The 14671-nt window shown below is 38.5% G+C and overlaps 1 protein-coding gene across 1 annotated transcript; it reads right to left on the minus strand.

Moving 5' to 3' along the window:
- Positions 1–150: 150 nt before the first annotated feature.
- Positions 151–5651, minus strand: LOC114359768 (astacin-like metalloprotease toxin 5). Its single transcript, XM_028314269.1, has 6 exons — positions 5486–5651; positions 4558–4761; positions 2396–2505; positions 1637–1847; positions 912–1048; positions 151–311 (listed from the first exon to the last, which is right to left on the minus strand). Exons 1-6 carry the CDS (start codon positions 5601–5603, stop codon positions 216–218), a joined length of 876 nt encoding a protein of 291 aa, XP_028170070.1. The 5' UTR covers positions 5604–5651; the 3' UTR covers positions 151–215.
- Positions 5652–14671: the final 9020 nt, after the last annotated feature.

Genomic DNA, 14671 nt, shown 5'->3' on the forward strand with positions numbered 1-14671 from the left:
ATTTGAAAGCTTTACTTAGATTAACTGTCTCCATCACTCAAAGAGAAATGCGATACTGTTCCTATGATCTAGAAAATTCCTTATCCTACGAAACTATGTACGAAACTTAGTTTACGAAAACACCATATTTTCTAATTAATAAAACAAGAATTGTATCAAATAATTGTTTTAATTGTCAGTCGGTACAAAAATAACTAGTTAATTGTGGAAAGTTCTCAGTCCCAGGCATGGGGACACTCGTAGTGCCTGTTGATGCGCAGCCAGTCCTTATCTGTGATGTACTCGCGCTGGCCCATCACGCCTTCATGTTCCTGTAATAAATGAAAATTATGAAGAACATCTTCTAAAACATTGGTCGAACTAAATTGCTTTTGTTTTACGAGCCTGTGAGGTTTAAATCCCTGAAACTGTGTTTCAAAAATACTTCTTAACGTTGAACCACTGTGACTGTGATGTCTCCTCTCCTCTCTATGATGCACTAAGCAAAACAGTAACATAAACCAATTCTGTGGTCTAAACAGTACTAAACACCAAGATCATCATGGATCAATTTTATCGACCAAGCCGGGCTGTGATGCTCGCCGTGATAAATCTTATCGATGATTTTATACGAATAATGTATGGGCTTCTCGCGTAAAATCGATAAAATGGCGTGATAAACGCTTATTGCGACGCGCATCCTAGGCCTACGGGGTCGTCGTCACAGTTGGACATTCTGTGCATAGTCTATTATACTCTCAACCAGAGTCGGCGCCTTCTTATACCAATGGCATTCAGATTAATTTACTGTTTTAAGTAGGTATTTCGAGTAGTTGAGTGAGCTCCGTAGCTTACGAGTGTTATTTAGTTGAGCTGTGCACCTTAGGTATGACCAAAATGTGTTCTTTTGTGTTCCTTATTTGGAAACTGACCTGCAAAGCGACGATGGTCTTCTCTCCGTTGTTGCTGAACGCGTAAGGCCCGTAGTGCAGGCAGCTCACGTAGTCGTACTCCACACCCAGATTGTCGACCAAGTCCGACGTGTAAATGTCGAAGTTGTGCTCAGTTCCTAAGAAAATATCATAGAATCTGTCAATAACATCATCGTACTGAGTGCTGAATACGTCTCTGACTAAATCTTAATTAAAGACAAATTAAATCGACTCAGAAAATTAGACGAGACTGTTTTAATAAACATCGGATTCCCTTTAACCTGCATCATACAGTTGTCCATTGGGGGTTGCGCTCGTTTCACATTGTGAAGTGAACTAAGTCTAACAACTCCTTTTTATTTACTTAATTAAGGTTAAGGACATAGCACATTTATCAACCTGGAAAAGAATCGTAACCGTATCAACTCGAGTTCTTTGTATGAAACTCTATACTGCAACGCACACTTATCCGTACCGTAACTTAAACGCCTCGCCTCGCGGTTGACAGCGCGCGAATGGCGATTACAGCTCGAAAAAAGCGATACCGTGTTAATCCCTTTCCGAGTAGATAAGTCTGCCTTGACCTTGACTCTGAAAGAAGTTTCGAATGTTGCCATCTCTCTCATCCAAAGCCAGATGCCAGCTTGAGCGATGGTGACAGATAAACCTGAAGCTACTTAACAGAGTACCCTTGAAGACTATAACAGGTGGTGTAGCAGTCTTACCAGCAATGAGGTTCTCCTCGACAATCTTGACGTAGTTGTCCCTGTCGTAAGTGGACTGCATGTGAAGGAAGCCCAGGATATGCATCCACTCGTGGACGATGGTGGCGTGGCGGAAGCAGGCCACTCCGGGGAAGTTGCGAGCCAGGTTGAGGGTGTGGACGCCTCGCTCCTCCCAGTAGCCGACGTGGGCGAAGCAGCCACCAGCTCCACCCTAAAGGAGAGAGAAGATAACCATTAGAGGATGCGCGTTGTTGATGGAACAAATAAGGTGTCCGCAGAAGATCAGCGTCCTAGTGTAGATCGTTTAATCCACGAAGACGCACCCCACTAATTTTTAGTCGAGGAAAGCGCGGGGTGTGGGGAGTTTGATCCGAGCAATCCGAACGTCATTATTGTAGTCTGCGTATGCATTTACGGATAATTTAGCGTAACCGATAACACTCAAACATTAGCTGAAGAATGGTGAGGCACGTCTTCGTGGATGAAAGGATCTATAATAAGTTAGGTATAATAAGCTGCCACGAATAATACTAAAGTTTTTTTGTCTACCCTTATTTTGTGACTTTTTTACAGCTGTTTCTAGCTTGGTGGTCCGCGTGCAAGTTCGTCCCTCTGGAATAGTTTAAACACATTTTCTGGAATTCACGGGAATTCTAGACGCCTAGTTCAAACTGGGCGGAGTCATGGTTGTTTATGTATTGGTACCTATGTGTATATTCTATTTATCTTTGTTAGTCGTCAATGTCATAATCTACTTACGGTAACTCTCACGAAAACGGTGTCTTCAGGCTCACGGTAGCGGAACTTGACGCAAGTGTGCCTTTCGATGTCCCTGATGCCTTCGAGAATAGCTTCCTGCTGCAGGGGTCCTGAAAATATTTATTAGTTTAAATGTACCAGATACAGCTAACTGTTCATATTTCATTGATACAAATGTACCCGAATCTGGATTCTGGAATCAATCGAAACTTTTACAAAACCAAACATAGACTTTGAAGTAACTTGAAAGTGCCTTGTAAGTCCTTAATTCAGGTATGGAATCGAAACTCCTGACTTTTAGTAGCTACAATTTTGTTACATAATATAATAATAATGAAAACAAAACTAGCCCATCATTCTCAATCTGATTATCAAAACAATCAATAAAAACCCGACGATAAGACAAACGACCTCATGTCTAATTAGTTTAATTACTGATAAAATAAATATCTGTTTAAAATCTAATTAATTTAAATTTTATTGTCATGATTTCGTCACAATAATGTCATAGTCCTTTTTCAGGTTCAAACGTAATTGTGACATTTCAGTATTTTAAAATACCTACGAATGTATGTGACATTTCAGTTATTGTGACGTTTTCATACCCCTGAACATAATTTTAAATGGACAATGCGCACTTTTTCAATTCCTACTCTGATGAACGTTAAATTCTGATACTTGAAAGATTTTTTTAAGGAAATAAACATACTGACAGTAGCTTCACAGTTCATTTATGAAAACCTTTTATATGTCCGCAAAAATATAGAGCAATTCACGAAAAAGAGCGATTTGCATAACTTTAATACAAGAAACAAAAATAAACTTGCCGTTCCAAATTTCAGATTGCATAAGATTGGTAATTCATTTATGGGAAAATGTNAAAGTATTTATTAGTTTAAATGTACCAGATAGAGCCAACTGTTCATATTTCATTGATACAAATGTACCTGAATCTGGATTCTGGAATCAATCGAAACTTTTACAAAACCAAACATAGACTTTGAAGTAACTTGAAAGTGTCTATGTTAGTCCTTAATTATTCAGGCATGGAATCAAACTCCTGACTTTTAATAGCTACAATTTTGTTACGTAATAATAATAAAAACAAAACTAGTTCATCATCCTCAATCTGATTATCAAAAAAATCAATAAAAACCCGACGATAAGACAAACGATCTCATGTCTAATTAGTTTAATTAGTACTGATAAATATCTGTTAATAATGTAATTAATTTAATTTTTATCATGATTTCGTCACAATAATGACATAGTCCTTTTTCAGGGTCAAACGTACCTAATGTGACGACTTCAATATTTTAAAATACCTACGTAGAGTTATTGTGACATTTCAGGATTATTGTTTTCACACCCCTGAACATTATTTTAAATGTACATTGCGCACTTTTTCAATGCCGACTCTGAAAAGCGTTTAAATGCTGACACTGTTACTTGTTTTATTTATTCATCAAAGCACGGACAACAGCACCAACTAAAATATTTCTTAAGTTTTTTTTATTAGACAGGAGGCAAACGAGCAAACGGATCACGATGGTAACTTTTTACCGCCACCCATAAGTAGACACCCTCAGACCCGGGAGACTACTATGTAAGTTGTAATGTTATTGGTGCTATTTTGTACTAAAAGTGTCATCTGAAGTGAAGTATCTACAGACGACGGCACCTCAAGCTTTTGAACACATTTTATACTGTTTTTACGGGCTATTTTGCTACGAAAATGTTTAGTCCAATGTGCTGTCGTCTATACACTAGGCAGTTACGGAACTATTCCCATTGCTGCAACTCCTGTGCAGCCTGTTTCCAGCTTGACCACCAACAAAAACCCAACCAGTGAAGTTCAAGTCCCCGGGAAAGTTAAACTGTCATTGGACCTGCAACGAAATTAATCCGAAAAACCTAAGAGGAGCAGGCCCCTCTTTCCCGCTGAGCACTTTGGGCACGTGCACAAGGAGGCTCCCGTCTGCTCAAAAGACCTTTTTCCAGATGATAAGGGCCTCCCTATCCTTAAGTGCCCAGGGCCTCTTATAGGTTAAAGACGGCCCTGAGAAGTTCGAAGTTAAGATTCGACTTCTCTCCAGCGCAAAGCGGACGTCAGGTGACAAAACCTCGTAACCCTGAAAAGAGTATTAAGATAAGGCACTCACCAAACTCGCCCTCTCCGAACTCCCAAATGACCTCGTTCTTCGGCCACTTGGTGTTCGGCCAGGTGTACGCGTTTCTTCCCATGGCGTACTGCATCAGCATATCCTTGATGATGAAGTCGTCGAGCAGAATGTCTCCCTGGTACTTGCCGCTGTTCTCTTCGGCGTTCGCCATCGGAGATGACTTGAGGAAGCGGTGGCCCTCCTCTAGAGAATTAGGATAGTGAAGAAAAAACAAAAGAGAATAAACAGAGTCCTTTATAGTGCTAAGGGCCCTCGCCCACGGCGACTTTTTGTAGTGATGCAGTCGCGCTGCTGTAGCGCGTTAGTAGCGCGTTGGCATCACTTCTGTGTGCTTCTGTAGTGCGATGCAAATGCGACTAACGCGCGTTAGTAGCAATGCTGTCGCGCGTTTCTTAAACGTTGCCGTGGGCGAGGGCCCTAAGAGTTAGTTGTATTGTTTGGTGATTCTAGAACTATAGTTGCAGAGCTTTTTAAGTTGAGGTGATTTTAGTTTAATTTCAGCAGCATAGCCTAGTAAAATAGTAATGTTACTTGAACTTGGCTTGACACGCTATCGCGTATTTACGTCGTTTTTCATCTAATTTTAACTTTCAGCTCTACATAGATTAACTCACCACTGTGCACAGTGCTTAAAGTTAGTAAGGATGGATGGTCAAATTAATGGTCTTGGATGTTTTCACTTTCATGCAAAAACTAACTGAAAGTTTTGAAGAAACTTGACAGTATTAATAAAGTAGGTACCTTTTATGGTTTAAAAGTCAAAATACTGTAACTTTAAGTCTGTAACTTTTAGCGATCTGTGTCAGACTGAATTTCACGTGGGTGAAGCCAATAAGAAAAAGAAAAGGGGCAAAATATACTTCTTAACATGCTTCTTAATAGACAATATTATTTTAAATTCGCTCACCATTCTGAGTGCTTTCCAAGAAGTGCCTGAAGGCTTCGATCTCCTCCTTGGACCTGACCACTGCAGGGGTAGCCAGGGCTGCCCCCACCACACACGAGACCAGAATTAGCCGCAACATCTTCGCCTAACCAGGGTCCTCACAACACAGGCGTAGTTCAAACAATCACCTCATATAAATAACGCCATCCTTATCATAATTTTTAACTAATTGATTATCTAAATGCGTTGTCATGTATCAATGAAGTTGATTTATTAAATTAAGTTTTGGCTAATTGAATAGGTAATTGGTTTTCCGTCAAATGGTATTTCCATATCGCAATCAGTGGGTTTTCGTGGATAGCTTCAGGTGATGAAGATATACATTTACACATACCTAGGTACGAAAGAGATGAATGATCTCTATAAAAAGTTATAGACATTAAAATACTGAACCCAGAGCCCTGTACTTTCAGCAATTTACCCGCGCCGTTCTGCTATAGGGTGGAGTTAAAAATACGAAAAGGGCAGCAGTGTGGGGCGAAGGGGAAAGGTCGACTCTTGTAAAATAGAAATAATCTCAACAAAGAAATTACAGGACCGTATTTTTATAAAATACTAATCATAAATCATTTTCATCTTTGCCCCAGCACCATAGAGGAATTAACGACTCTATGCCCAGCACCGAAGTTTCAGTCTTCGCTCTACACTAGTAATGTAATTATAATCTGTGGCTCTACTTAATTATACCCCTTTTTTTGGCGAACAAACACAACCCATGTAGTAATTATGTCTCCACCACTTACGAGACCAGAGGTTTTCATGGTTTTCAGTTGATTATTTTCGAAGGGAGTCCCATATCTATGCTAATATTAAAGCTGAAGATTTTGTTTGTTTTCATTTAAGGCGCTAATTTCAGGACCACTGGAACGTTTTGAAAAAATATTTTTGTATAGGATGTAGCCCATTTATCGAAGAAGGCAGAGCAACAATAAAAATGTTGTGAAAGCGGGAAAACTTACTCAAACAATTTTCACGCGTACGAAGCCGCGGGCACAGCTAGTAACCTCTATCGGCCTTTTACCCTTCATATCAAGAGATAAGTATCAAATAGGATGGAAAAGGATTTTCAATAACGTAATAACAATACTGACTGCATAGGCTTTATCGGTTTAATTAATTGATATGATTTGATTATTAATCAGATACCATAAAGCGTAATTTTAATTCATATTAATATAGTAAATGGATAAGAATGTTTGTAAATATGTTTGTATCGTAGGATGCGTAAGAGCCATAGTATTAAAGTTCTCGAGTGGCGACCACGGGCTGGAAGACGTAGCGTGGGCAGGCCTCCTACTAGGTGGACCGACGATCTGGTGAAGGTCGCGGGAAGAGCCTGGATGCGGGCAGCGCAGGACCGTTCATTGTGGAAAACCTTGGGGGAGGCCTTTGTCCAGCAGTGGACGTCATTTGGCTGAAAACGTGACTCAATTGTTTTAATTATTATAAAGCTGCTTTGTTTGTTTTGAAGAACCAATCAGTCTAATGCCCGTATTCGCAAACGATGTTTGCGAAGCAGCAAATCAAACGCACAGCGTTGAAGAGCTCTGTGATTCGTTCATGAAATGTGTACCCTATGCGTCCGTGATCACTGTGAGACCTCATACATATTCCTCTATGCCTCATAGTAATGTTTGTGAATACGGGCGTAAATGTCTCGGGAATTTAGGTCATAATTCCTAAATTATGCCTATTTTTGGATTCTTTTGTGATAGATTTACGCTTTTCTAAAAGCTTCAACGTGCCATTCTGCAAAAATGTATTGAATTTTAAGCTTATGGCTTATGCTTATGGAGTTAAGACCACGGGCTATTGTTTGTTATAGCGTAAAAATGCATTGAACATACTACTACAAGAGTTTCGTCCCAGCATTTGTACTTAGGGGCGTCCTTTAGTAGATGATGATAATAGAATAGAATAGAATAGAATACCTTTATTCAGCATTAACATTTATGTGCATACATGTACAGAGGTTAAATATTACTAAGCCATGCTGAAAAGGCGCCCGCTCAGCGAAAATCGTGACATGACACACACAAGTCGTCAAGTCACGAAGCTGGTTTTCAGCGGGTACCAACATGGGGGTTATTACGCCAGTTATGCGTCCTTTTGACAGTGACGAAGTTTATCAATAAAATTCGTGTCGGTTCGTAACACTTCCTGGCAAAAAGAAAAAAAAAAGATAAAATAATCGGATTAACTAACTGTTGCAACATCGTAATTAATGTGTAAACGATTAACTTTGATATAATTTGCGTACGTCAAGACTTTGTATTTATTATCTGTTATGATTTCAATCTATCGTGGGCAGGGCCGGATCGTGAATTTGTGGGGCCCTGGGCTGAAACTACTTGGGGGCCTTTCATAGTACTCAACTAATAGCCATGCCAAAAAACTGTTTCTATAATGATATACACTGGTCATCACAAAAATCGGCCCTCCCGCGACAAGCACTTTCAAACGTATGCATTCCCACTTCCCACCAATACTGTCACAATTTAAAAGCCTAGTTCTAAACTTCATTTCATTAAAGGAAAGGTTTTTACCCCAAAAATGTGTCTGTAGAAGAATCCAGAGTCACTTCTTCAAAAAATAGGTAGTTACGCTTGAGCCAACTTTTATGGCTATAAAACTGTTGGTGTGTCGCCTGCTGGGGCACTGGCCATACGGCCTTCAAGTGCACAGCTGGAATTGACCGCAGTGGATTCTGCTTCCGCTGCGGAGAAGAGGGCCATAGGGCCAAGGTGTGCTCGGCCAAGGACCCCCGCTGCCTTTTATGCGTAGCGGCTGGGAAGGCACCGGAGCACATTCTGGGGGCAAAAAACTGCCCCCAGCCGCCGCAAAAGCCTAAGTCGGTGCCACAGAATGGCACGGCGGCTAACCTTATGGAGGTGGACACGGGGGTGTTCGCCTCCTAACGATGAGGCCCGAAGTGCGCGCGGAGTCCCCGCGCGCTTTGGAGAGAGGGCGTCCTATTTAGATGCCTTATGGGAGAGGCTGCGGCTGCAGCGTGGGGGCACGAACCCGAACAATTTGTTTTGTGTGCTCCACTAAGCGCGACCAGAGGGACCCGACTGGTTTTTAGTGGGTATGCCCTGTTCTTCTAGCAGGGAGAGCCCCACATAACCCATTGGCCCCCCCGAGCCATTGGGTATGCAATTCAATGCATTTTCCAGTCGAAAAAAAAAAAAAAAAAGGATTAATATCCATCTGTTAAGTTAGGATTAGTATCATCAATGATCATTGTTTCCGATCTCTCTAGCTACGTCCTTGACAGTGTGCTTGACTCTCTACTAGATAAATATTTAAAATCACATGATGCTCAATTCGGGTGTAAGCCTGGACTGTCGACCGAGAGCGCCATCCTTAGTCTTAAGCACACTGTCAGGTACTACAAGGATCGGGGGACTGCCATTTACGCATGCTTCCTCGACCTCTCCAAGGCGTTCGATCTTGTGTCTTATGAGTCTTATGACATCCTTTGGGATAAGATGAGGAGGCAGGGCGTACCGTCAGAAGTATCACAAATATTCCATTATTGGTATGCTAACCAAATTAACGGCGTAAGATATGGGCTAACGCTTTTTCTGAGGAGTATGGGTTGCAGTGCGGGGTGAGACAGGGTGGGCTGACGTCTTCCAGGCTTTTCAACCTATACGTAAATGACCTCATTGTTGTCCTTAGCAGTATGCGTATCGGATACTGGGTAGATGGTGTTTGTATCAACAACATAAGCTACGCTGATGATATGGTACTGCTGGCGCCAACAGTGGGGGCTCTCAGAAAGATGGTGGGTGTGTGTGAAGCGTATGCTAAATGCCATGGCTTATTGTATAATGTGAAGAAGAGCGAATACATGGTATTTAAAGCCGCCAGTAAATGTGCAAACGTGGTACCCGACCTCTTGCTGAATGGGGTAAAGTTAAACAGAGTCACTAAATTTAAATATCTCGGACACTACGTTACTGATGACCTTAAAGATCATGTTGATATCGAGAGGGAACGAAGGGCGCTGGCAGTAAGGTGTAATATGTTGGCTCGCAGGTTTGCCCGATGTAATGACCATGTCAAGATCACTCTGTTTAAAGCATACTGTCAGAGTCTATACACGGGAAACCTATGGACCACGTACTCGCAGAAATCGCTTGGCGTCCTTCGGGTCCAATATAACAACGGTTTCAGGGTGCTGTTGGGCTTGCCTCGCTTCTGCAGTGCTTCGGAAATGTTTGCTCAGTCGCATACTGACGGCTTCTTTGCTGTCCTACGCAAGAAGACTGCCTCGTTGCTCAGTAGGATACGGGTGAGCCCCAACAGTATCCTGAAGACCGTGGCGGAGAGGTATGACTCTCCTATTATCCGACATTTCCTTCGGCTACTTCTTACCGAACGGGTTGGATAATTAGTGGTATGTTATAATAAATAAATTACCTACTAACATAGTTGTATTAGGCACCCATTTACTAACCATGTGGATCATTGTTATCTTTAAATTTATAAATTGAATTGAATTGAATTATTTGGTTTTACGAGTATAACCATAAAAATTGGTCTAATTGATCCCAGAGGTGAGCCCAAAGTGAGGTCTTTTTTCAAGTCACATTTATTGTATATCGCGTTTATGTTAATCGTTCATTAAGAAATTAAATGTGTTTTTCTTTAAGGATATTTATTGGGCTTTCAAAAAACACCAATATTGTTGGGGCACCATGATTGTGTCAGTAGAAACGAGTTTTCATGTAAAACGTAGGTGGGCCGATTTTTGTGATGACCAGTATATTATTCTTATACATATATTTTTTATTGCACAAAAAACATAAATATTACTTAAATCTACGCAAGTATTAGTTGTACAAAAGGTGACCTTATTGGTGTGTAGCAATCTCTTCCAGGTAACCTTTAGGTGAGAGAGAAACCGAAATAGAGATGTACAGGGTGGCCCAGAAGAAAGTTCACTTTTGAAAATTCAAGGAAACGAAAGCTCTACATTTTTATAGAACTTTAACTATTGCAATTTAAAGGAAATTTTATGCAATTTATTTTAAAATTTACCTTTATTAAATTACATCGGTCCACCTAGTGGGAGGCCTGCCCACGCTACGTCTTCCAGCTCGTGGTCGCCACTCAAGAACTTTCCTGCCCCAGCGGCCATCAGCTCTTCGAGCTATGTGCCCCGCCCACTGCCACTTGATTTTAGCGATTCTGCGGGCTATGTCAGTCACTCTGGTCCTCCCACTAGGTGGACCGACGATCTGGTAAAGGTCGCGGGAAGTACCTGGATGCAAGCGGCGCAGGACCGGTCTTTGTGGAAGTCCTTGGGGGAGGCCTTTGTCCAGCAGTGGACGTCTTTCGGCTGAAACGAACGAACGAAATTACATCGCCCAGGAGATTTACTTGACGCTTACAACATTCGATCAACGTGTATCAAAATCTTGGAATGCGTTCGTTAGAAATTACCTCGAAACCTATTTTCAATTTTTTGCCGAATGCTCGGCTTCAGTTGCTGCATGGTTGTTGGATTATAAAAGTATACTCTATTCTTAATGTGACACCACAAAAAAGAATTTTCTGGAGTGAGATCAGGGCTTCCTGGAGGCCAGAAGATGTCACCCCTGACTGAAATTATTTTTTTGTGGGAACATGTCTTTTACCATCTAAATGCTCTCATTTGAAGTGTGACACGTAGCCCCATCTTGATGAAACCAAGTGCTCCGGTCATAGCCTTGCGAATCTTGCAGCTTTGAAATCAAAAAGCTTTTCAGCCTACCAGTATAGCGCTCTCAAAATCCTTTCAATGCAACAAACCAATTAAGCAGGGGTGAAATCTCACTGCCTCTAAGAAGCGCTAATCTCATTCCAGCAGACTTCTTTTTGTGGGGTTACCTTATGAGCAGAGTATACTCTAATAATCTAAAAACTCTGAAGCATTCATCCATCCTAAATCCATTTCGAGGTAACTCTAACGAAAGTTTTCCAAAACTTTTATGTATGTTGACCGAATGTTGTAAACGTCAAGGGAATCACATGTACGATAAAATTTATAAAAGAAAGTTAATTTTAAAATAAATTGCACTAAATTTCCTTTAAATTGCAATAGTTAAAGTTCTACAAAAAATTACAGTTTTCGTTTTCTTGAATTTTCAAAAGTGAATTTTCTTCTGGGCCACCATGTACATTGTATAAAAGAAACATTTTAATCAATAATTATTTTCTTATGACGTTGTCACGTAAAAATATCGTCCGTAAACCGACTCCGACTTTACAGACAACTAGGTATATATTAGCGGGATCTGGGGGCCCCTTGTAACCCCGGGGCCCTGGGCTGCAGCCCAATCAGCCCATAGGTAGATCCGGCCCTGATCGTGGGGAATCAGAAAACTTTGATTTTCATATGTAGGTATACAAGATAAAAGACAAAGAACTAAGGTTAGGAAATAATGGAAAAACAGATATTAAGTCAAAGTTCTATTTATTTTTTGCTCTATATATAGAAAAAAAATCTTTTCATAATCTACAAAATAAAAGAATAATATATCACTATAATACTTATTATAGATTATAACAAAAATACAAATTACAAATTATTGGACGTGATACCATTCTTACGTTCCTCTTAATTTTTAATATAAAAATTATTCGGATTTACAATCATCTGTTGCCACACATACTGCTTTACTGAATACAAAAATATCTTACGGCTAGCATCTTAAATTATCAGTTCAGTAAAGAGTTTAAACTATCATAGATGCCAAATTATACAATAACTATGTATTGGCAAAATGTTGCGAATTGCAAATTACAATCACATAAAAATCTCAATCGTGAATTATATCAACTTTCTTTATTTTTTATTATTGTTTTTTCATTAAAAAAATTAAAATAAGTGTTTTTACGCAAAACACGTAGAATTTACACTTTTTAGTTCATCCAGATAAAAAAAATCATAGTAAAATAAAATAAAAAGTAAAGTTGATACAATTCCTTTTTTTGTGGCACTTTGTTTCAGAAACAATTATTCAACATTCCCTAAACATTATACACAAGTGTCTTACAATTACAACTAGAAATCAAGTACTTGTGCCCTTTAAATTACATTATCATTCTATAAGGACAACTATGTCAAGTCTTATAACGTCGATAGCACTACAAAAAGCCGCCGCAAGCTTTACAAAAGCTAGTGGACACCACCGGTCAATTGACATAATATTATGTACTTTTTACTACTTAATTAGGGAGAGAAGTTCTCTAAAACAACTTTTTTTAAAAAACTTAATTTTAGTCCTGAAAACTTATTTTTTTAATTCATTTGAAAATGACGCATGACGTCATTTTCAAATGAATTAAAAAAATAAGTTTTATTACCATACAAAATTACATGGGGAAATTGCGTTTTGACAGCTCATAATTATGTCAATTAATTAGTGGTGACCACTACCAAATTGCCTGCGTAAGCGCACGTGAAAAGATAAAGCAATAAATATGAAATATTTGATAGTTCTCAGTCAGTTCAGTATTTTAGAATTATCCATCGAATTAAAAAAGTTCATGTAACAAAAAATGCATGCTTAAATTGTTAATCACTCTGGTCAATCTGGACCCTTACATAAGTCACATACGTCTTGGTTTACAGTCTCTGTCTTGCATTGATTTGATTTAATCTGGTGTTATTAGTTTGAAAATTTAATTAAAAAATATTGGCACATTTTTTCTGTAAAAAAAAATACAATTTACAAATCTTATGCTATACAGTAAATTATGAAAGCAATTGCCGAATTTTTGACCAAATTTTCATGAAACGTTCCACGTTAAGGCAACTCCCGAAATTTTTACGCCTAAAATATTTTAACTAGTTCTAAACTAATGCACTAATCTTAGCTACGCATAAATGAGAATATTTTTTTCATAAAACAAAAAGTATTGCAACATTATACAGATGCTCATAGCAACGCTATATTTTTACAACGGCAGTGTACGACTGGTTTTAACTATTCAAAAATAGTTTTTCTTTTAAACTCTACATATAGTGCAAAAGCATAGCATAAAGAAAAGATAAACCTACAGACAAACGAAGCCGAAAATTACAATAATAATATAAACTTTATGCTATGTATTGCACCGAGAAATCTATATATATAAAAGAAAGTCGTGTTAGTTACTCCACTTATAACTCAAGAACGGCTAAACCGATTTAGCTGAAAATGGTCAGGGAGGTAGTTTAGAGCCAGGAGAAGGACATAGGATACTTTTTATCCCGTTCGAAATTTAAAAAAAAAGTCTGCTTATTTATTGCCATTAAGGCGGAACAAAGTTCGCCGGGTCAGCTAGTAAAAATATAAAAAACAAAAATATTTCTAGTCTACGTGAAGAAATTCATTAGAAAATTTTAAAAATATGTATAATTTATAAAGAAGAAATAAGTGTCAAGAAAATAAGAAAGTTAAAATATTTAGAAGAAAATAAAGTACGTACAGCGCGAGAGTTAAACTCTCGGCAATTTCTTACGAACTAAGCTGCAAAAACTACATAATCTAGCTATTAAGTAACTTAACAAAATGGCAATGATTACAATTCAGCCCCTATGAAACAGAGCATTTTACACACATAATTACAATAAATAATCATGAAAATATCAACGTCTTTTAAATAGTAGAGCAAAGTGTTGAAAAATATAGGATTTGCTTATATTTTTAACCTGTTTTTCAGTGAAATGTCTGTTAAATGACAGCATTCAAATTGGCCATTTAACACCAGGAATGAGCTACTGAATATTGATTTTTTTTAAGAAATAAATATTATTTTTATACTCCATATATTATTTTCACTTGAATTTGAATAAACTGCGTATTTTTAGATATTTACATTATGTATTTTCTCAGCATGTTTTACCACAGCGAAATTATCAATAATAAGTCCAAGAACTGAGCCTGTCAGTGTTTGCTATAAGATTGTCTTTATAAACAGACCTATGAATATAATTCATAACATTGTTGTATTTTTTTCTGTTAAATAATTTACACCTTGCCAGCAATATTTTTTATGAATTATTTTAACCAGGGCCATTTATAGAACAAAAACACTAATTGAGTCAGTAATTTATAACGTACGTACTTGTTAGATAAAATGTTATTTACGTACATGATTCAGGTATTT

The sequence above is a fragment of the Ostrinia furnacalis genome, unplaced genomic scaffold (genome assembly GCF_004193835.3).
Source record: "Ostrinia furnacalis isolate ACB-3 unplaced genomic scaffold, ASM419383v2 OfSCF4655, whole genome shotgun sequence".
Lineage (NCBI taxonomy): Eukaryota > Metazoa > Arthropoda > Insecta > Lepidoptera > Crambidae > Ostrinia > Ostrinia furnacalis.